Source organism: Budorcas taxicolor, chromosome 23 (genome assembly GCF_023091745.1).
Source record: "Budorcas taxicolor isolate Tak-1 chromosome 23, Takin1.1, whole genome shotgun sequence".
NCBI lineage: Eukaryota > Metazoa > Chordata > Mammalia > Artiodactyla > Bovidae > Budorcas > Budorcas taxicolor.
Window position 1 is genome coordinate 41,021,684 of NC_068932.1, and position 24,770 is coordinate 41,046,453.

The following is a 24,770-nucleotide window of genomic DNA, read 5'->3' on the forward strand; positions in this document are numbered from 1 at the left end:
GGCGTGGGGAGGAGGGTAACAGTCCTAAATTGGAGACAATCTTGCTGTTGCTGCTGTTTAGTCACTAAGTCGTGTCCAACTCTTTGCAACCCCATGGACTATAACCCACCAGGCTCCTCTGTCCATGGGATTTCCCAGGCAATACTAGAGTGGGCTGCCATTTCCATCTCCAGGGGATCTTTTCGACCCAGGAATGAAACCAGCATCTCCTGCACTGCAGGTGGATTCTTTATCTCTGAGCCACCAAGGAAGACCTATTTTAGCATAAAAGTTCCTAATAACCACTGAGATTAGCTGTCAAAATTTACTGATTTTCATCAGTTCAGTTCAGTTGCTCAGTCACGTCCGACTCCTTGCGACCCCATGGACTACTGATTTTCATAAACAAAAGCAAAGCTGTAGTGCCTTATATACTAATTTATTTCAAGATTCATTATGTATCATGCTGTTTAAGACTGCTTGCTTTTGAACCTAAAGAGCAATTAATTCTTTGTGGTTTAAAATTCAAACAATGCTATAATGGACAGCAGGGAGATGAATCCAATCAATCCTAAAGGAAATCGACACTGTGTATTCACTAGAAGGACTAATGCTGAAGCTGAAGCTCTAATACTTTGGCCACTTGATGTGAAGAGCCAACTCACTGGAAAAGACCCTGATGCTGGGAAAGATTGAGGACAGGAAGAGAAGGGGGGAGACAGAGGATGAGATAGCATCACCAACTCTATCGACAGGAGTTTGAGCAGACTCCAGGAGATAGTGAAGGACACAGAAGCCTGGAGTGTTGCAGGGGTCACAAAGAATCAGACAGAACTTAGCAACTGAACAACAACAACAATGCTATAAAATAAATACTTTAATCAATAAAGCCAATTTTTAACAAGTCTGATCTGATTTAATAACTTATTGTGTTTGATTTTCTTAAGTAATTTATTATTCAAGATGAGTAGGGGAATAAGATACTTTCTTGACTAAAAAAAGAGTCTTATCAGTACCAGGACTCTCCATTTATCTACTGCAGTTAAGAGCTATCTCAAAATGAAATTTGAGTATTTTTTCAGTAAATGAATGAATGTATGTCTAAAATTTCTTATACATACAAACACTCAAATTATTAAAGCAAACCTGGATATCTACAAGAATGGCACTTAACTAGATTAAGCTTACAAAAAAATTTTAAAAATAAAGTAATATTTAACACGAGCAAATGATACCAAGGCTGTCAGGGGGGAAAAAAAGCCAATAGACAAAACAAAACATCAAATTAGATCCCTCAGAAACCTTAACAAAAGGTTGAGCTAAGTGAAGCCAAGTTACACACAACCATCTCTCCCCACTGTGAATTCTGTGATCCTCTGAATGCCAAAATAATAATGACCTGCTGGGTTAAGTTACGAACCATGCTTAACACAAACACAGGTATGCTTATCTAGGAAGAAAGACTGCAGGGAGCTCCTCTTTTAGGCCCAGTCACCAGCCACAATCCAGCTTATCCCAGGATTCTATAGCTTTTCCTTCTCAAGACATGCAACTGTACTTCAGGGTTTTATTTTTAATCTCAAACAACAGTAGGAGTGCAAAGGTCAATGAACAGAGGTAATGGCTACAGCAACAGTTTCCAAAATCTTTTATGCAAACAAATTAGAGAAAGCACAACTCATGTCCTTTGTAAAAGACACAGAGATTTTACGTATCTATCTATCCATTTCTAACTGTTCTCACAATTTAGAAGCCAAAATGGAATGGGCAATAAGCTCAATATGTGAAAACAATTAGCAAGGAAAACGCAAGCAGTACTCATTTATTCTTCTGTCACCTTTGCTTGGGAAAACAGTTAAGATTTTCAGCAATTTGTTCCTGCAAACCATCTTAATGTCACCTTACGTCTTCTCTTTAATTATGACCAGTTAAAAGTGGTGCATCTCCTCCCAGTTTTATTTAGTTGTATTTGAGAAATAAAAATTAAAATTGTATATACAGTTGCCCTAAAAGAAAGCGGGATTAGGGGTACCAACCCTCTGCACAGTCAAAAGTGCAAGTATTGATTATAACTGTCCCTTTGTATACATGGTTCCCTTGTACCCAAGGTTCTGTACCTTGTTAGTTCTGTATTTGTGTTCTGTTCGTTCTGATTCAACTAACCTTGGACAGTGCAGTACTGCACTATTAACTGCTAAAAAAAAACCCGTATATAAGTAGACACTCCCAGTTCAAATTTGAGTTAAGGGTCAACTGCACTTAATGTGTACAACACAAAGTTCTGATATATGCATGCATCATGTAAGGATTACCATAACCAGCCACTTGACACATCCAACAAAAACAGTGTTTTTAATACAGAAAAAAAAAAAAAAAACCCTTTCACTGATAGGAACAATCATCTAGCTGCTCCTTAGCGTTATGTTTGCAGATGGTCTTTCCAACCTGACAGTGAACTCCTCAAGGGTAGGAACTGAACCACAGCCCAGACACCACATGCCCTGGGCTTTGAGGATACACAGACATATGATTTGCAGCACCGGGTAGGCTTCGAGTAAATGTCTGTCATTCATGGTGCTGATCCTAATCTCATTCTCTTCAGAGACAAGCAACAGAGACCTATCTTCAGAGCAGCTACCCGACTTTCATCAGCTCTCTCGGTAATTTGTACCACATGTTGATTACTCAATGTCTGAATTCTCAAATCACTTTTAGATTGTTTTCCTTCATTTCTGAATGTGTAATAAATGTTAAAATTAATCAGGTCACAACAGCTTTAAACTGGGCTTTGGGTTGATCCATTTTTAGAACGAGAGTGGTATCCGAAATCTTCGTCAAACTCTCGTTGATTAACCACTATAAAATGGAGGGAAATGATGCTAATGCAAGCAAGCTATCAAAAACGCCTCTGGCTCATTGGGAATGAAAGGCTCTGTCTCCTGCCTCACATTCTGGACGCGTCTATGTCTGCATCTCCAGAGAGGCTGAGAATTCCAGAGACAAGTATAGAGAACACCCATGCTCCAGATTTTTCAGAACCTGCAAAGCTAAAGCGATGATGTGGCTAAAGAGAGGAATTTGGGCCCAAACCCGACAGTGACTCACAGCCAAAGTCAGCTGCTTGACCAGAATTTAGATTCTTTGGAGCAAGCCACAGGCTGTTCTGTTGCTGCTCAAAACCTTGGTTATGGAGTCCCATCATCACCTGTCTCTTTTAATTCTATTACCTCTGGATACTAGACTAGAACACACAACTACTTCCACAAACCAAGCTCCCCTTTCCGAAGTGACAAACAAAAAGTATGGAACGGAATAAGCTTTGCCACATGTCTTCTGGTATACTACCCTCTTGCTCAAAGGAAAAATATTTTCTTTTAACCTCTTATAGCTACCCAGGTTCTGATGTTTTTGCTTTAACCTTTATGAGGCTCTTTCAGCCCTTTTTTGTGCCACCCATCCAGTTCCATGCACTTCAGATCTTCTGATGGGTTTGCACTAGTTCACATTTGCTCAGGATGGAATCCATTTGTTACCTGCTAACTTAAATCTCCCCAAATGATCTAATGCCCCAGGTTTTTGTTTTCATTTCATTGCACTGAAAATGTCTACTTTGAAGCAAAATGTTTTAACAATGAAAAGGTGGAGGGGGTACTGTAATAAAAACATTAAAACTCCTTTCTTGTCATTACATAAGCAAGCTAACCAGCAGCCACTTACCGCAAAATATTACCATCCAGACATAACACCTATGGACAACAAGAGCATAAGAAGAGACTCTGCTTTGTTCTGGGACATTCCTGGGTCTCCTTCCTGTGTGTCCCACACCCCTAGCTTCTGACACGGACTCCAAGTCTTGTCTTCATGTTGCTCAGCTACAGTCACATGTTCCTAAAAGTTGAGACTTTCTAAAGTTAATTCCAGCTTCTTAAAAGTTTAAAATAAATCTTTAAGAGCTCTTCTTATAACTCAAGTATTTCTTCATAAGTCTTGAATCAGTTATACATTTAAATAGTTATGAAAGAAATGGCTACAGCTTGCCATTTAAAGCCAGGACTATCTCCCAAAGCAAATTCTAGCACCAGTTCCAAATTCACAAAGTACAAATAAACTAAATGGTCGGCCCTCTTCTGCTTTTACTTGCCTTCAAGAATGCACTTTTAAGTGCTTCAAGAAAACATGTTCAAAAATTCTAATTTTTAAACTGACAACATAACAGGGTGACTAACTGCATGCAAACAGCCTTTGTTTTATCAAAGGATTCACAAAATGAATTTAACATTCGGGTGTCTTTTAAAAGAGACATTTTCTTTAAAAATTCAATTTATAATCACTAGACTCGATGGGACTTTTTCTGAAAACATTATTCATTATTTTAAAGGATAAAGATACCACAAATTAAGGAAAATATACTTACTAACATTTAGTCAGTATATCATAGTATCGTATCTAATTCTCTCCCTCCTCATACCCTCTAACTTTACTGACCTGGAAATTTTTCCTTTGGTTTTATTCAGAGATTGGGAGAATTGCCTGGTATTACATTATCCTCAATGGTGAAAAATTGAAAGCATCTCCCCTAAAGTCAGGAACAAGACAAGGGTGCCCAGTTTCACCACTACTATTCAACATAGTTTTGGAAGTTTGGGCCACAGCAATCAGAGCAGAAAAAGAAATAAAAGGAATCCAAATTGGAGAAGAAGTAGTAAAACTCACTGTTTGCAGATGACATGATCCTCTACATAGAAAACCCTGAAGACTCCACCAGAAAATTACTACAGCTAATCAATTAATATAGTAAAGTGGCAGGACATAAAATCAACACACAGAAATCCCTTGCATTCCTATACGCTAATAATGAGAAAATAGAAAGATAAATTAAGGAAACAATTCCATGCACCACTGCAATGAAAAGAATAAAATACTTAGGAATATATCTACGTAGAGAAACAAAAGACCTATATATAGAAAACTATAAAACACTGGTGAAAGAAATAAAAGAGGACACTAATAGATCGAGGAATATACCATGTTCATGGATTGGAAGAATCAATATAGTGAAAATGAGTATACTACCCAAAGCAATGTATAGATTCAATGCAATCCCTATCAAGCTACCAATGGTATTTTTCACAGGGCTAGAACAAATAATTTCAAGATTTGTATGGAAATACAGAAAAACCTCAAATAGCCAAAGCAATCTTGAGAAAGAAGAATGGAACTGGAGGAATCAACCTGCCTGACTTCAGGCTCTACTACAAAGCCACAGTCATCAAGACAGTATGGTACTGGCACAAAGACAGAAATATAGATCAATGGAACAAAGTAGAAAGCCCAGAGATAAATCCACGCACCTATGGACACCTTATCTTTGACAAAGGAGGCAAGAATATACAATGGAGAAAAGACAATCTCTTTAACAAGTGGTGCTGGGAAAACTGGTCAACCACTTGTAAAAGAATGAAACTAGGACACTTTCTAACACTATACATAAAAATAAACTCAAAATGGATTAAAGATCTAAACGTAAGATCATAAACTATAAAACTCCTAGAGGAGAACATAGGCAAAACACTCTTTAACACAGATCACAGCAGGATCCTCTAAGACCCACCTCCCGGAATACTGGAAATAAAAGCAAAAATAAACAAATGGGACCTAATTAAAATTAAAAGCTTCTGCACAACAAAGGAAACTATAAGGTGAAAAGGCAGCCTTGAGAATGGGAGAAAATAATAGCAAATGAAGCAACTGACAGAGAATTAATCTCAAAAATACACAAGCAACTCCTGCAGCTCAATTCCAGAAAAATAAACGACCCAGTCAAAAAATGGGCCAAAGAACTAAAGAGACATTTCTCCAAAGAAGACACAGATGGCTAACAAACACATGAAAAGATGCTCAACATCACTATCAAAGAATGCATATCAAAACCACAATGAGGTACCATTTCATGCCAGTCAAAATGGCTGCTATCCAAAAGTCTACGAGCAATAAATGCTGGAGAGGGTGTGGAGAAAAGGGAGCCCTCTTACACGGTTGGTAGGAATGCAAACTAGTACAGCCACTATGGAAAACAGTGTAGAGATTCCTTAAAAAACTGGAAATAGAACTGCCATGCGACCCAGCAATTCCACTGTTGGGCATACACACCAAGGAAACCGGAATTGAAAGAGACACGTGTACCCCAATGTTCATCACAGCACTGTTTATAATAGCCAGGTCATGGAAGCAACCTAGATGCCCATCAGCAGACAAATGGATAAGAAAGCTATGGTACACATACACAATGGAGTATTCACTTCAGTTCAGTTCAGTCGCTCAGTCGTGTCCGACTCTTTGCAACCCCATGAATTGCAGCACGCCAGGCCTCCCTGTCCACCACCATCTCCCGGAGTTCACTCTGACTCACGTCCATCGAGTCAGTGATGCCATCCACCTATCTCATCCTCTGTCGTCCCCTTCTCCTCCTGCCCCCAATCCCTCCCAGCATCAGAGTCTTTTCCAATGAGTCAACTCTTCGCATGAGGTGGCTAAAGTACTGGAGTTTCAGCTTTAGCATCATTCCTTCCAAAGAAATCCCAGGGCTGATCTCCTTCAGAATGGACTGGTTGGATCTCCTTGCAGTCCAACGGATTCTCAAGAGTCTTCTCCAACACCACAGTTCAAAAGCATCAACTCTTCGGCACTCAGTTTTCTTCACAGTCCAACTCTCACATCCATACATGACCACAGGAAAAACCATAGCCTTGACGAGACAGACCTTAGTCAGCAAAGTCATATCTCTGCTTTTAAATATGCTATCTAGGTTGGTCATAACTTTTCTTCCAAGGAGTAAGCGTCTTTTAATTTCATGGCTGCAGTCACCATCTGCAGTGATTTTGGAGTCCAAAAAGATAAAGTGTGACACTGTTCCACTGTTTCCCCATCTATTTCCCATGAAGTGATGGGAACAGACGCCATGGTCTTTGTTTTCTGAATGTTGAGCTTTAAGCCAACTTTTTCGCTCTCCTCTTTCACTTTCATCAGGAGGCTTTTTAGTTCCTCTTCACTTTCTGCCATAAGGGTGGTGTCATCTGCATATCTGGGGTTATTGATATTTCTCCCGGCAATCTTGATTCCAGCTTGTGCTTCTTCCAGTCCAGCGTTTCTCATGATGTACTCTGCATATAATTAAATGAGCACGGTGACAATATACAGCCTTGACATACTCCTTTTCCTATTTGGAACCAGTCTGTTGTTCCATGTCCAGTTCTGTTGTTTCCTGACCTGCATATAGGTTTCTCAAGAGGCAGGTCAGGTGGTCTGGTATTCCCATCTCTTTCAGAATTTTACACAGCTTATTGTGATCCATACAGTCAAAGGCTTTGGCATAGTCAATAAAGCAGAAATAGATGTTTTTCTGGAACTCTCTTGCTTTTTCCATGATCCAGTGGATGTTGGTATTTGATCTCTAGTTCCTCTGCCTTTTCTAAAACCAGCATGAACATCTGGAAGTTCATGGTTCAGATATTGCTGAAGCCTGGCTTGGAGAATTTTGAGCATTACTTTACTAGCATGTGAGATGAGTGCAATTGTGTGGTAGTTTGAGCATTCTTTGGCATTGACTTTGAGACTGGAATGAAAACTGACCTTTTCCAGTCCTGTGGCCACTGCTGAGTTTTCCAAATTTGCTGGCATATTGAGTGCAGCACTTTCACAGCATCATCTTTCAGGATTTGCAATAGCTCAACTGGAATTCCATCACCTCCACTAGCTTTGTTCGTAGTGATGCTTTTCTAAGGCCCACTTGACTTCACATTCCAGGATGTCTGGCTCTAGGTGAGTGATCACACCATCATGATTAGTCTTGAAGATCTTTTTTCTACAGTTCTTCCGTGTATTCTTGCCACCTCTTCTTAATATCTTCTGCTTCTGTTCGGTCCGAACCATTTCCGTCCTTTATCGAGCCCATCTTTGCATGAAATGTTCCCTTGGTTTCTCTAATTTTCTTGAGGAGATCTCTAGTCTTTCCCATTCTGTTGTTTTCCTCTATTTCTTTGCATTGATAGCTGAGGAAGGCTTTCTTATCTCTTCTTGCTATTGTTTGGAACTCTGGATTCAGATGCTTGTATCTTTCCTTTTCTCCTTTGCTTTTCACTTCACTTCTTTTCACAGCTATTTGTAAGGCCTCCCCAGACAGCCATTTTGCTTTTTTGCATTTCTTTTCCATGGGGATGGTCTTGATCCCTGTCTCCTGTACAATGTCATGAACCTCAGTCCATAGTTCATCAGGCACTCTATTTATCAGATCTAGTCCCTTAAATCTATTTCTCACTTCCACTGTATAATCATAAGGGATTTGATTTAGGTCATACCTGAATGGTCTAGCGGTTTTCCCTACTTTCTTCAATTTAAATCTGAATTTGGCAATAAGAAGTTCATGATCTGAGCCACAGTCAGCTCCCAGTCTTGTTTTTGTTGACTGTATAGAGCTTCTCCATCTGTGGCTGCAAAGAATATAATCAATCTGGTTTCAGTGTTGACCATCTGGTGATGTCCATGAGTAGTAGAGTCTTTTCTTGTGTTGTTAGAAGAGGGTGTGTGCTATGACCAGTGCATTTTCTTGGCAAAACTCTATTAGCCTTTGCCCTGCTTCATTCTGTATTCCAAGGCCAAATTTGCCTGTTACTCCAGGTATTTCTTGACTCCCTACTTTGGCATTCCAGTCCCCTATAATGAAAAGGACATCTTTTTTGGGTGTTAGTTCTAAAAAGTCTTGTAGGTCTTCATAGAACCATTCAACTTCAGCTTCTTCAGCGTTACTGGTTGGGGCATAGACTTGGATTACTGTGATACTGAATGGTTTGCCTTGGAAACAAAGAGAGATCATTCTGTCATTTTTGAGACTGCATCCAAGTACTGCATTTCAGACTCTTTTGTTGACCATGATGGCTACTCCATTTCTTCTAAGGGATTCCTGCCCACAGTAGTAGATATAATGGTCATCTGAGTTAAATTCACCCATTCCAGTCCATTTTAGTTCGCTGATTCCTAAAATGTCGATGTTCACTCTTGCCATCTCCTGTTTGACCACTTCCAATTTGCGTTGATTCATGGACCTAACATTCCAGTTTCCTATGCAATATTGCTCTTTACAGCATCGGACCTTGCTTCTATCACCAGTCACATCCACAACTGGGTATTTTTTTTCCTCTGGCTCTATCCCTTCATTCTTTCTGGAGTTATTTCTCCACTGATCTTCAGTAGCATACTGGGTACCTACTGACCTGGGGAGTTCCTCTTTCAGTATCCTATCATTTTGCCTTTTCATACTGTTCATGAGGTTCTCAAGGCAAGAATACTGAAGTGGTTTGCCATTCCCTTCTCCAGTGGACCACATTCTGTCATCAGAATGGAGTATTACTCAGTCATTAAAAAGAATACATTTGAATCAGTTCTAATGAGGTGGATCAAACTGGAGCCTATTATGGAGAGTGAAGTAAGCCAGAAAGAAAAACACCAATACAGTATACTAACGCATATAAATGGAATTTAGAAAGATCATAATGATAACCCTGTATGCGAGACAGCAAAAGAGAAACAGATGTATAGAACAGTCTTTTGGACTCTGTGGGAGAAGGCGAGGATGGGATGATTTGGGAGAATGGCATTGAAACATGTATAATATCATATGTGAAACGAATCGCCAGTCCAGATTCAATGCATGATACAGGATGCTTAGGGCTGGTGCACTGGGATGACCCAGAGGGATGGTATGGGGAGGGAGGTGGGAGGGGGGTTCAGGATGGGGAACACGTGTACACCCGTGGTGGATTCATGTTGATGTATGGCAAAACCAATACAACATTGTAAAGTAATTAGCCTCCAATTAAATAAATTTTAAAAATAAATAAATAAAACGAAGATCAAAGTTCCCATAAGAGCAATAATCTGCTTTGCATTGTTAAGGCTGGTATAGACGGCAGGTGAGAAAAATGCAAATAACAAAGTTTAAACTGCATAAGCCGTTTGGAGTACTTTCATTACGTTCTTTCATCATAAGCATTGTCACACTTCACCACCTACTCTTTGGAGGAGAGAGAGATTTTAAGAAGAGAACTTAACTTAGATCTGTGAAATCAGAACTCAGAGTTCTTGACACTAAGGCTCAGACTGCATTAAACGACTGCTGTGGTCTGCAAAGAAATTATCTATGCAACTTGAGACTGAGTGAGCTAGAAAGGAATTAAGAGAAGAAAACACAATTTATCCTTATTTAAATTTTCTCTAGCATATTCTAATAGCTATTTAGAGTAAAATATTTTTTAACAAGCATCTTTGTGTAACAGAGTCATCATGCATTTCAGTCCAGAGTCTGTCCAAGGAGACACATCTGCAGAAACCAGCGATTTGGAAGACAAAGACAGTTACACTGCAAAGAGAAGTGGAGAGTTGTTTTAAAAATAAGGCATATGACTGTGTGGTTTGCTAGATCATACATGATAAAACAATGATATTATTGTGGGATATCATAGAATAGAATTTTGTTTAGCTCTAGGCAGTTTTCAGTTAAGTAGCTAGCTAGTTAGCGACAGAATATTTGGAGTACTGGATCAATAAAATTACAAAATTAGACCCCAGAAAAATATAAAAATATTAAAATCTTGACCATGATTGACAGAAGACTCCTTTAAAGGAACATAAATCTCTGCTGCAGTCCTCAGTCTAAATGTATTGCTACAGAGGTGATGGGGAAAGAACCAATCAGACACTTATCAATAAAAAAAAGCTACATTTCCTATCCCAAAGCCCATGTATGTGCACAAACCTAAGAGTAAAAGATGAAATGAAAACATGAGAAAAATTGGTATTTTAGTTATTATCACTAGAATTAAGAAACAGAGAAGAGGCCTGTTAGCAACAGATAAGCAAAGCCCAGAGAGGTACAACTACCGTGAAATAAAGTGGCTCTAAACGTGTACCTTTTTCCCCCTTGCCTACGTAGTCCTTGGCTAGAGCCAAAACTTTCCTCGGGCTTTTAATGAGTGAGTACATTATTTCTAATACCTGAATTTCATCAGCCAGACCCCAGATATCTGATCCGGAAGCCCTCCACTGAAGCTATCCAGGGTAGTAACTGGTCACTCAAATATGGCATCTCAAGAGAGTAACTGGGTTGTGTGAGCACATTCCTTGGTCTGACCCCAGCTCTTAGGGCCACGGGCTGGGTGTACCCACCAGGGACAATCTCCAGCACTTTGTAGAGGCATGAACTACAGCAGTGAGGTGTGAAGTCAGTCATCTGTATAGATCTTTTCTGCGCCAGGAATATTCTAATATGTGCTCTTCATCCCGACCCCTTTCTACCTCTAACCAGCTGTCTGCCTCATGAATGCAGGTTTAAAAAAAAGAACAAGACAGGCATTGTGAGGATGAAGGAAGATGATATGTGTTAGGGGTTTAGCACAGTGCTTGGACTGAGAAATATGAGTTACACGAGTCTCAGCTACCATTACTACATATACCAAAATAGAACTGGTGGCAGAGATGGAGCGAGACCCTAGGCCCCCTCATCTTTTGGTTCTCCCAGACTAGTGTTTTTCAAATTGTGAGTGGCATTTACGGTTATGGAATCAATGTAATGGACTGTGAATGGCATTTCCTAGAGCATGAAAAAAAAATACAACAAATTAAAAATGTGGGACTTCCCTGGCTATCCAATGGTTAAGATTTTGCCTTCAAACGCAGGGGGTATGGGTCTGATCCCTGGTCAGCGAGCTGGGATCCCACATGCCCCGTGGCTAAAGGACCAAAACATAGAACAGAAGCAGTATTATAACAAAGTCAATAAAGATTGAAAATAATTGAAAAACAAAAACAAAATGCTACGGAGCATCAAATGAGAAAGGATGCATATTGTTCAGCATATTTTTGTTTCAGCCATGTGTGTATGTGTGCGTGTGTGTAAGAGAGACAGAGACAGAGATATAGAAGGCAAGCAGATATTCAAGGAAATGTGTACTATGTCACAATGTAAAGGGACAATTCTAACAGTGGCCTAGAGTGCATGCACGTGTGCATGCTCAGCTGCATCTGATTCTTTGCGATCTCAGGACTGTAGCCCATCAGGCTCCTCTGTCCATGGGATTCTCCAGGCAAGAATACTGGAGTGGATTTGCCATTTCCTTCTCCAAGGGATCTTCCCAACCCAGGGATCAAACCTGCATCTACTGTGTTGGCAGGCAAATTCTTTACCGATGAGCCACCTGAGTAAGTTCACTATCTGAAATTGCTTGGCTGGACCTAAAACTACGGTGGAATTTCAATCTTCTGATCAAAACAGTGAGGAAGATTTAGGCTGGCACCTCCCGACACCTCTACCGGATGTCTACAAATACCTTTAATTCATCAGGTCCAAAGTAAAACCCATTATTCTTTTCCTTCTGTGAAAAATCTGCTCATCTTCATGCTTCTCACTTCAGAAATGAAGTCAACATGAACCCAGTTCCTGTCAAAACCCATAACTCTCTTGACAACTTTCTCCCCTTCCCATTATCAACAATGAACCAGCCAGTCCTGTACATCCCACTTTTGAAGAGCTTTGCTAGTCTCCCTCTCTATTACCAACCATTTCCACCCTCTCTCAGCCACCAACATCTTCTGCTTAAAGTGCTATACGCAAAACCATTCTAGTTGGTCTTCCTACCTCCAGTCTTCACCAAGTCCCATTCATTCTCCACTTGTGAAGTAGAAATGACACTGTTGACGTCACTCAGGGCTGAAAACCCTTCCATGGCCTTCCAGTGTTTTCAGGAGAAAAAGCTGAGCTCCAGATAATGATTCACAGAGTCCTGCACTGGCAGCTTCCTCTCCTTGCTCCAAGCCCACGGCCACTCTCAACCCTAGCAGTGCCCTCTGCTCCTCAGATCTTCTAAATATGTTCTTCTTTGTCTAGAGCATTTGGATTCTGTTCCTTTTAAAATTCTAACTTAGATCACTTCATCAATTAGTGTTCCATCTCCCACCCCCTGTCCAAATCGGAGCTGACGACCCTGCTATGTGAACTCACTGCATCATCCATTATCCCCAATACACTATTTTTTTCATTTTACCGAAACAGCTGCAGTCTCCTTTGCTAAATTCCTGAGGGCCAGGATGAGTCATTTACACCCAGTCATAAAGCACAACACCGGACTCAATACTTGTTTGTGGTCCTTACTCTCTCTGCTCGAATGCACCTGGCATGCTCAGCTGACATCAGAGACCTGTCACCTCCTTCTGCATCTCTCGGTGCCCCACACTAGATCTCTCTCGGGACTGCCTCTTACAGCCCGTGGCCTCACCTGACTCACACTACAACTGTGGCATGCAGTTCCATGAAGAATAAAAGGTCTGTCTCTCTCGCTTTCTGCCTTTCAGAGACAGCAGCCTGTTGGGCCACAGAAGCCCGCTCTGTATTTGTACAAGTACAAACTGAAAGTGCAGATGCGTTAACACCCAATGAGACAACCATCGGCCAGGGGACAGGCCTCGATCCCTCAGGTGGCCAGCTCTGAGACACGCACCAGAAGGGCGCTCAGAAGGACCGACCTCCAGTCCTTAAAGTGGTAGCTCACACAGTGACAAAGCCTCCTAGCCTTTCCCTCCCTCCCTAGTTCAGTCTCTCTCGTCCTCTACTCCCATTCTCTAAGACAATTTCTCAAATGAATCATCTGAGTGCAAACCCTTGTGTTGGACCTGCTTCTGGAAAGAAATCAGACTAAGACAGTCTCTCTCTTCAGCATTAGAAGCGCTCGGATTTCTATTCCTGTTTTCTTATTGTGCTAGGAGGCAGGTAACTTTATTCTTTCCCTATGTGTCAAAACTGTCTTTCCTATTTTCAGCAAATTTTATTATTGGTGAACACGCCACAGAAGCATGAACAAGTCAAGTCTGCTCTAAATGAGGTCTATTTCAAATGAATGGCAGCTAGGAAAATACATTTCTTACAAGAACAGGAATTCTACCCCAGTTTCCATGTTTACATTAAAAACATTTTGCCAGCATCACATGAAAGAACATTCATAAAATAAACAGACCTCCTCATACCTTCATGTTACAGCTTATTTTTCTGCAGAGAGAATGTATATTAAACATCCACAAAACAGAATCTAAACAGTTTAAAAGAACCTTGCAGGCAAATGCAGAGACTCCTTCTCACACTGACGTTGGGTATGAATGATTTCAGAAATTCAGGCTGCTACACTTGCCATTTGGGTCAGTTTCTCCACTAGCCAACAGGCACTGGATTGAATATCACATGATGCAGGCTCCACAATGCAGAGTATTCACTGATAATGCGCAAGGCAGGAAGGTGTTCAGTCAACTGCAAATGATTTTAGGGCTGATGACATTCTGGGATATCATCGTTTGCCCTTTCTTTACTTATTTAATCTTAAAGCCTTCCATTAACTGTCAGAGATCACTAAATTTCCTGGCTAAGCAAAGTTTTTAAATTCTCTTTCACTGCTGCTTTCCAACATCAAACAAAGTTTAAAAATTTGTTTCTAAATCTGTTTACAACCAGAATGTATGGAGATGGACAGTGCTTACAGCATTTCAATGATTTGGGGTAGTAAAAAGTTTTCACTTTTATTACAATAAAATATCCTTGTAGTTAAATGTCTTCTCCAAATTTTCTAAAGTACCTAGATGAGAGTATTAAAAGAACTCTATTATCACCAATGACAATAAACTTATTTTTATATAAAAGCACCTGATATCAACATCTTCCAACTCTGATATGTGTGTATACTCCATGTATAACATATCTAATGTCTAGAATTAAGATGCCACAAAGCTCCCTAACAGCTAGAAACAAGCCTCCTTGACACTCCACGGCTTTGTCAGCTACTAGAGGGCACAGACTGAATCCCATTTCCTCTGTGAAGATTCACATTTTTACACATTCTAATGTTTCTGAAACCCAAATGCATCTTATAATTCATGGAGTCACAGTCTAATTGGCAACATTGTTTCTTAGTGGTATCTAAAATAAAGGACTAAAACTTGAAGATGTCTCACAGTCAACAGAGTATCAGTTCATCCAGCATTTAAACAGCAGGTATGGGCTTTATTTGTATTCTTTAACTGACATATTGGACAATCTTTTCATGATACAAAAAATGTCAGTTTTCATTCAAACAATAAACAAAATAGCATAGCAAGGTGTCACACATTAGAACCACTAGCATTTATATTCTGAAGTATCATGATATTTTTAGGCCCTTTTAGAATTATACTGAAATAATTTTTATTATTATAGAATTATATATTGAAAACTGGGTGACTGTCAAAAGGATTATTTAAAAAAGTATTTCTATTACGTAAGCAAAAAGAAAGAAATCAGAGAAATACTTCCTTAATAGCTAAACTGAAATCTTAAGTCTGCTTTTCAAACCTTTTCGCCGTACTTCAGTTTCCCTCTGGCCGAGGCTCTAACAATTTTCAGTCACTGACTTACTGCTCACACTTACATGCCTTATTGAGTAAAGACTGGCTGGTAAAAAATTGTAAAACAGTATTTTAAAAATTTATCTGTAAGACTGGCTTTTAAAAAACGCTCTTAAAAATGAGAACAGTCGTTTACAACTGTTGAATTTTACCTTAATGAGTCTTAGCTTCACATTTTAATAGAAAATGCAAACATTAAAACACTATAATACTTTACTCTTATGCATAAATATTGTAGGAAAGACTTGTTTTGCTCCTTAGTGTCCTCATTAAAAGATCATGCAAACTAGGGAAATGTAGCTTCTAATTTTTAAATCAGGAGTCATGTTAGTGCTATACTAACATTTGAATAAGGAAGGCATATCTTTGAAAAGGAGTTAAGTGGGAAAATACACTAATAATAAAGTGATATCTTTAAGTGGAAGGGGATAAACTGAAAAAAATTAGGAGAATGTAACTTTCTACATTTTCCACATCAAAACACATTCCACAGATTCACCAAATACAAGAGCCAAATTTCCAAAGATATTTTCTTGGTTTGATGCCTGATTTCTTTATGGGGCTTCCCTGGTGGCTCAGACAATAAAGAATCTGCTGGCAACGCAGGAGACCCGGGTTTAATCCCCGGGTCAGGAAGAATCCCTGGAGAAGGGAATGGCTACCCTTTCCAGTATTCTTGCCTAGAGAATTCCATGGACAGAGAAGCCTGACAGGCTACAGTCCATGAGGTCACAAAGAATCGGACACAACTGAGTGACTAACACATGGCTGCTTACATGGTTCTTTATTACATGTAATAGGCTACAATAAATTCTATCTCCAGCTGGCTACATCTAACAGCACTGTCTTTACTGGCAACAAAGAATTTATGCTTATTAAGTACCCAACAGGGATTCCCTTGTGGCTCAGCTGGTAAAGAATCCGCCTGCAATGCAGGAGACCTGGGTTCAATCCCTGGGCTGGGAAGATCCCCTGGAGAAGGGAAAGGCTACTCGCTCCAGTATTCTGGCCTGGAGAATTTCATGGACGGTATAGTCCATGGGGTCACAAAGAGTCAGACATGACTGAGCGACTTTCACTTTCACTTTTTCAAGTATCCAACAATCAACATTATTCATTTTGCAACTTCAAATGGGTAGTTCAGTTCAGTCACTCAGTCGTGTCCGACTCTTTGCGACCCCATGAACTGCAGCACGCCAGGCCTCCCTGTCCATCACCAACTCCCGGAGTTCACTCAAACTCAAGTCCATTGAGTCAGTGATGCCATCCACCCATCTCATCCTCTGTCGTCCCCTTCTCCGCCTGCCCCCAATCACTCCCAGCATCAGAGTCTTTTCCAATGAGTCAACTCTTCACATGAGGTGGCCAAAGTACTGGAGTTTCAGCTTTAGCATCATTCCTTCCAAAGAAATCCCAGGGCTGATCTCCTTCAGAATGGACTGGTTGGATCTCCTTGCAGTCCAATGGACTCTCAAGAGTCTTCCCCAACACCACAGTTCAAAAGCATCAATTCTTCGGCGCTCAGCTTTCTTCACAGTCCAACTCTCGCATCCATACATGACCACTGGAAAAACCATAGCCTTGACGAGACAGACCTTTGTTGGCAAAGTAATGTCTCTGCTTTTGAATATGCCATCTAGGTTGGTCATAACTTCTCTTCCAAGGAGTAAGCGTCTTTTAATTTCATGGCTGCAGTCACCATCTGCAGTGATTTTGGAGTCCAAAAAGATAAAGTCTGACACTGTTTCCACTGTTTCCCCATCTATTTCCCATGAAGTGATGGGACCGGATGCCATGATCTTCGTTTTCTGAATGTTGAGCTTTAAGCGAACTTTTTCACTCTCCTCTTTCACTTTCATCAAGAGGCTTTTTAGTTCCTCTTCACTTTCTGTGCCATAAGGGTGGTATCATCTGCATATCTGAGATTATTGATATTTCTCCCGGCAATCTTGATTCCAGCTTGTGCTTCTTCCAGTCCAGCGTTTCTCATGATGTACTAAGCATATTAGTTAAATAAGCAGCTTGACAACATACAGCCTTGACGCACTCCTTTTCCTATTTGGAACCAGTCTGATGTTCCATGTCCAGTTCTAACTGCTGCTTCCTGACCTGCATACAGGTTTCTCAGGAGGCAGGTCAGGTGGTCTGGTATTCCCATCTCTTTCAGAATTTTCCAGTTTATTGTGAAATCTGGACTTGAAAAAATTTTACCCAGAGGAGAATTAAAAGAATAACAACTTAATTCCAAATCTAAAATGATTTAGAAAACCACTGTCTACTTAACTATAAGGTATCACTGCGGCACATTTTTAGGGACCCTAGGAAGTTTCAGTACATTTGCTTTCTCACAGGCATTGTTTCCCAGTGATTAGGATGACATTATGGCTGAGGTACATCCTCTCTTGAGGGACCATAAGCACAACATTCAGGACGTGATATCAGGCTTGGAGGAAACAAGCAAGCTGGTATGAGCCAGAGCTGTTTCTGAACCTGGCTACTTCACACACAAAGACAGTCAGAGTGGGACTTGCTTTTTCCTATGGGCATACATGACAGAAACTGCAGAGCTACAGAAAAAGTGCCAGGGAAAAAGGGGGATGGAGTAAAGACAGAAAAGAGACAAATGAAACAACATAAAATAAAATTTGGAGGCTCTGAGTTTCAGGGGATGGGGATCAAATTAGGAAAAAGCTTCTTGTACTAGTTTAGATTTCTGGCAGCTGCTGGGAAGACTTCAGGTGTCCTAGAAATTCTCTAACCTGGCTAAATGCATAAAAGCACTAAGTCAGAATTACGTGCTATTATTTTTTATGGTAAATTTAAATTCAATATCCTAATAATTTACTAGTTACCTTATAGAAAAATTAAGAAATTTCTTGTAAATATTTCAAAACGTGTACAAAAAAAGAGAGTGAAAGCTAATCTGCGATAAAACATATGCTTCTGTAACTATAAGCAGAAATAGAAATAAAGCTGATTCTAATCAGCACCTCTGAAATACAGAAGTACTTATACAAATATTACACTGTAACATTTGAATTCAAGTTATATTTCTGATTAAAAGACATCATTTTTGTAATAAATAATATCCGAGGGGTCAGTGGTGAAGCATTCAATTATGTTCTGAGCATAAAATAAGGTAACAGGGAAACACAGAGTAGAATAGTGCTTGGGAAAAAGCATATGCTCAATAAAGTTTTAATTTTTTTTAATAAATGTGGAACCAAAAGAATTTTACTACCAACAAAAATAGTACTCTCAACTGAGGGGGAAAAAAGCACAACGTCAGAGCTGTGAGTTAAGTTTTATTTGGGGCAAAACAACGAATATAGCCCAAGAGACAGTATCTCAGAGAGGTTGGGGAGCGGTTAGTAGTAGGTGTGATTCTAGTGAAGGCGGTATGCACAGTCAAGCACACATCTTGTAGAGGTTTGCTGCTAGTCACAACGAGAAGATGTCTCTGTTACTGATTTTAGTGCTTTTCTAGATTTGAGAAGATGCAAAAATTGGGCTCCATTGGGATCATAAAAATATTCTCCTAAAAATATCTAACTATCTGAAAGGCCTGTTTTGCCCATTTTTCGTAGAGCACAGAGTGCCTCATTCCTGATCCTGAACTCCTTTCAGGAGTGTTGAAAGTCAGTGGCTACAGAATTTTGTAACTTAATCCTTGTAGAGGCAGTTGGCAAATGCCAATTTGCAGTTGGCAGTACAATACTCTGCAACATTAAGAATCAAATCAAATCATAGCTTATCATGGTTCTCAAACTGACTCCAAACCACTTGGTTTACTCTTTCAGTGATGCTTGTGAAGTATGTGTATTAGATACTGTCTATCACGAAAGTAGTGGCATCTGTTTGGTGAATCATCAACCATATTAGTGGTCAAGTGGTTTTTACTAAAAGTAAGAAGCAACACAAAGTATTAAGAATAACTATAAAAGTGTGAAGCATGATTTGTTTTTTTAAAAAATACAAATAGCTAAGTACACAGAAAAAAAAAGATCAGAAGATCATAAAAAAATTAACAATGATTGTTGCTATACTATGGATCATTTTATTTTCCTTCTTAGTGGTGGTTTTATGCATTTGAACAACTCTTCTACTAGTGTTTCCAGTAAACATTTCTAAAAGTAAGTTAATCCAAAAAAGTAACAGGCAACTATGATGCAAAAATTTTGAAGTCTATACATATCCAACTATTAATTTAAAACAATCTACCATGTTTACTTAAAAATCATTTGAGGAACTTTGGAAATCCCTTGTTTAGAGGAGACAGAGATCACTTATGAACAAAAGAACCTCTTTAAAATTTTCCAAGTTACTTTACTTTGCCAGCCCCTCCCCCCACGGTACTATAAAGCAGTGAATACAATAGGTTTTTATCAATGTGCAGGCTTCTTAGCTGAGCAGATAACCATAGAACCCAAATCCCCAAAACACGTGGGGTTGGAGGAGGGTGGGTTGAGGGCAGGGAAGAACAGGATTTCCAGACATTCTCAGCAATTCAGAGTTGAGGAAACGCAATTTTTCTTGCAAGTAGCCACTGATGCACTTGTAGCCAAAGACTGTCTCCCAGACACCCATGGTGATCAGCTGTGCCTTTTGCAGAGAACTTTACTGAAACAGCTCAAAGGAAGAACAAGATTTTAGTGGAAAAAGCACCACGCCGACTAACATTATTGCCCATGTTAAGCTCTGTATTTTCTGAGTCAAGGTTTGGGTCATGTAAAAGTAAAGCTGGCCCCAGAGAAGAGAGCAATTTTTCACAGATTGCCATTTAAATCTCAAATGACCATGTTTCACAGCATGCTCAATACATTCCAGCATGTAACTGCATTTTAATTTCCTAAAACCACAGGTTATAAGTCTGATTTCAAATAGTGTCTGGTCTGTGATATTCAATACTGATAAAACTATACGGTGTTCTTCAGAAAATCCCAAAGATTCGGCATATGGAAAAGGATCTTCATTTTCTTTCAAGCACTATTATCAAAGAAATTAACTCTTCTAACTTTTGTGAATGAATCCTAAAGAGTGAATATTAAGAGCTGAAGCTACTACCATAGAAATGGAACTCAGATTACGGGAAAGGAACACGCTGTATATTCCTCACTCACCAGGGTGTAGCACACATCACGTGACAAGCCCGCATACGTGAGACTTTACATTTTCTTTGCCATGAAATGCTCATCGGCGCTTACTTTGGAAAATGAATTCAAAATATACTGACATGAATGAATCATTATATTTGATTGTCCATTTGGTACACAGAAATCATTCAGTCACCTTTTCAATTTTATAAAACAGGGAGAGCCTGTTGACTGCTTTAACCTCCCAAGCATATGTAAGAAGAGAAACAGTCTTTAGAATAGATCAAGAGAGAGAAAGGGAAGGTGAAGTTGTGTCATGAGTTTGGGAGTCAGAACCAATTTAAGATGATATTATTATTCAGTTGGAAGGAATTTATAGAGACAAATTTTTACATGTAAACATGAAACAATGCATTAAGATGGTCAGCAATTTTCACCACAGAGACTGGCTCTGACCTGACCTTGAGAAAAGATAGGGAAAAATTTTTATAAGAGGATAGAGTGGTTAAGTACAGTTGACTTTGAACAACATGGGTTTGAACTTCTTGAGTCCACGTACACTCAGAATTTTTCCAGTACTGAAGTACAACACAATTCAAGGTTGGTTAAATCCAAGAATGCAGATAGAAAGGACCAAGTCTAAGTTATATGTGGATTTTCCACTGGGTGGAGGGCTGGTGCCTGCCCCTGGGTTGTTCAAGGGTCAACTGTATATGCTCTCCTCTAAAATACTACTGGCTTTTATTTTGAGCCTGATTCCAAAACTAATTGACAAATTCAGTACATTTGTTTTTAAGCAACAAATTTATTTCATCAATGAGGTAGAACTTAGAATGAAATTCTGATTGTAATTTAAGCTGAAGGAACTACAAAGCTTTGGGTGCTCCACGAAACTAAACATCTAGAAAACATGGAGCTAACCGTATGGTGCCTAGCAAATGGGTTCCTCTAGCTGTTCTTGTGTAAGAAGCGCCCACTCTTAAATTCATAACAGCTTTTTCCACGAGTTAACAAAATACATGGGTACATAAATCAATTTAATGAAATTTTTTTAATGAAACCTAGTATGTGAATAAAAAAAAAAAAAGACTGTATTTCTCTCCTTGTCCTCTGTCTTTATATTTCATTCATCCAATTACTTTCTTCTTTTCCCGTGACCTCTCTCTCCATTTCTCTTTCCTTCTTTTTCCCTAAACTTAGACTAGACCACAGGTGGCTAGTGGGAACATGTTTGTATTTTTAAGAAGTAAGCATAGGGCATCTCCTCTGGTGGGCTATATTGACAGAAAGGTCAATGAAGCGCACACTGAAATATCTGGGAACTTCAGTCTCAGGGAAGACAGACAGCAACTGAATGGACCCATCACAGAGCAAGAGAGCATCATGACCACAGCGAATACACAGCGAGGGTAGGGAGGGCTGTGGGGAGGGGAACTGCTGTGAACGGGAGGTGGTACTCAGATGCCGGAAGTGAACAGACCTCCGTATCTTTTCTCTGAGAGAGGCTTCAGGGCAAAAAAAGGCAAATGCAGAAGCAGTTTGTGGCATACACAGGATGAGGCATGTTAGTTGGCCTAACAATCACCAACACAACAAGAGGGGGGCTTTGTTCTCAATGTGACTGTTTTAATCTTTATTACAGTCCAATATGAAAGGTCTTATTATCTTGATTGTGAAGGCCAGGAATCTGGGGCCAGAGAGATGATGAAATTGCTGAAGAATACCCAGTTTACCAGCTGATGATGGAGTTAGGTGAGAAAACAGGAAGTTTGGCTCCCGGGCTGTACTCTCAGTGACTTTACCTGCTACCAGTGCACAGTATCCAAAGGAGAATATGAAGAGAGAAAATACAGCTGGGGTTATTCTGGGCAGGAGTAAGAAGAAAGGACAGAAAAGAAGACGCACCAGAGAAGGCAAGAAGTCAAGAAAGTGTCATCACAAAACCCATCGCGGCTGCCTGGGCCCCTGTGAAACCGTTCCACAACTATATTCAGTCCAACTGGTCAACACTTCTATCTTCTTGACACTGGCTAAATAATCCAGTGAACAATTCATACGCACTGTGATAGTGGTCAAAGTAATGGATAACGGTGTCAGGCCTCAAAGCACGTGAAAACTAACCAAAATGGAAGAAGCTGGGTCAGTACGCAGCACAAGCACAGGAGGCTCCTGCATTTCTTTGCAAAACCATGACTGTGAATGTTTGACTGCTTTGTGTATGTACGCACATGCAGTGTCTCTTATTTTAGAAACACACACACGTCTGTGCACAGGCACTCACACACTCTCTGTAATGTTTATATCAAAAGTTATTGGACCCCGTCAAGGGCCACAGTCACACATGAGGACTGAAACAGAGCCAGTGATTTCTGGCTGAGCTCCATTTCAAACATACCTGCTTCCGGGTCCTGGTTGAAACGGCAGTACTTGGATTTCTCAAGTGAAGGCAGGCATTGCTCAATGGGAACCCAAACATACGTCTCAGGACACAGCAAATCTGATGGTCTGTACTGACCCTAAAGAGAAGTGAAGAAAAAAGGCACTGACATCACTAACACAGTGACTTCCTAGTTGCAAGGCTCCAGAATTCCAGGGAAAGTGTTACTCACAAGTTTAAATGAAGTCAACCAGGAACAGCTTTACTGTAAACACTAAACAACCCTATTAGTAATTGTTTTCCTAGCTCAAGAATGCACATTTGAAGGCTCTCAAACTCATGTATCACCCTTTGGGATGCCTGTGTTGAGTCAGAAGATCTGAATTTCTACTTTCTTTTGGGATAAATATATGATTCCTGCTGAGTTGACTGCTAAGAAAACCCACTTCCAAATTCAAGTGGACACAAGTGCTAGTTGATAAGTGACATTTTGTATTTGAGAGCATCCGGTTTACACATGAAATAAATTTATTTTCCAAAGTGGAATTTCACTACCCTTAGTCAAAATTCTTAAATTCATAAGCTCAGCTGATAATATTGATTCCATTCTACTGCACTGAAAAGTACTATCTGGTCAACATGCTTCCATGAGCAATCTAGACTCATAAATAGACTATATAACAGATACTAAAGAAAAAAAAAATCATTCCTTTAAGGGTAGTTTGGTAGCCAATTAACAGAGGATAGTACAAATTATGTGAAATCATTCAATCAAAATTTTCAGAAATATTAAAGTTAATTAAAATTCCAAACATCTCCTCTCCAAATTTTAACATTCAAAATTCATCATAGAGGTTAAATCTAAACACTGGTTTTCCTTTTTTTTTTAACTAAAGCCCATAGTAAGAAATACATTTTACATTATAACCTAGTAAACCTATATGAAAATATAAAACTATTAACAGGAACAAATCTTTTACTATATAATGCTTACCCATGTTATGTAATCCTCTATTTTCTATTCTATTTGATTCTTTTAAAAAATGATGCTCTTGGACCATTTAACCACCAAAACTGCTTTCATAAACAGCAAATGGGTCACAAGCTCAGAGTCTAAAAAACACTACCTAGTGCAAACCTCATGACAAAGACTACTGCTGCTAAGGGCACACACTGTTACACAGCTCTGAGTAAGAAAGGTGCTCTATAACGTAGATTTAAAAGGCCACGCCCTCCCAGCATTCAAAACACTCAGCAGTCTGTAAGACAACGGAGAGATTGTATATAAAATGTACACAAACAGATTAATTACTGCTTTTGAGATGTTGGAAGAGAATTCAAGGAGTATATGGAGTTTTAATGGGGACTTAGATTGACTGGCTAAGTCTGGGACAGTCCGAAAAGGAATGAGAACAATCTAGATGAAGATTACAGCATAAACAAATATAACGCTGGGAAACAGAAAGCTGCAGAAATAGAAAGGCAGGTCGTGGATCAGCTTCAGAAATCATGTTCTAGACTTTATTCTAGATGAAACGGGAATGCTTGCTGGCTAGGACAGAAGGCAGACAGTATGAAGACCAGACTCAGGTCTCTGATTCTGATCTTCCCACAGTGTTCATGGCATTGCTGATGCCTTACTGCCTCAGAGCAGTAAAGGTCACCCAGACAGGGCAGGTCCAGGTGGACACACTCACCTGATATTAAAATTCATAACACGGGATTATTTAGAAATGAATTAATGATATACTTAGGAAGTATAGTAAAGCCAGTTATTCAATTGATAACTACCTAATCAAAAGGAATGTCATTCTCTCCACCAACTCACAAACAATTTTATTGTGGAGGGA

General features: G+C 39.6%; 1 protein-coding gene across 2 annotated transcripts in view; it reads right to left on the reverse strand.

Annotated features, from left to right (window-relative positions):
- The window catches only part of ATE1 (arginyltransferase 1), a 158,575-nt gene that overhangs the window by 20,177 nt on the left and 113,628 nt on the right, over nt 1-24,770 (reverse strand). For both annotated transcript variants that reach the window (XM_052661043.1, XM_052661044.1), the window contains exon 11: nt 22,939-23,059. In XM_052661043.1, the coding sequence (XP_052517003.1) occupies nt 22,939-23,059 (121 nt within the window). The remainder of the gene's footprint in view (nt 1-22,938; nt 23,060-24,770) is intronic.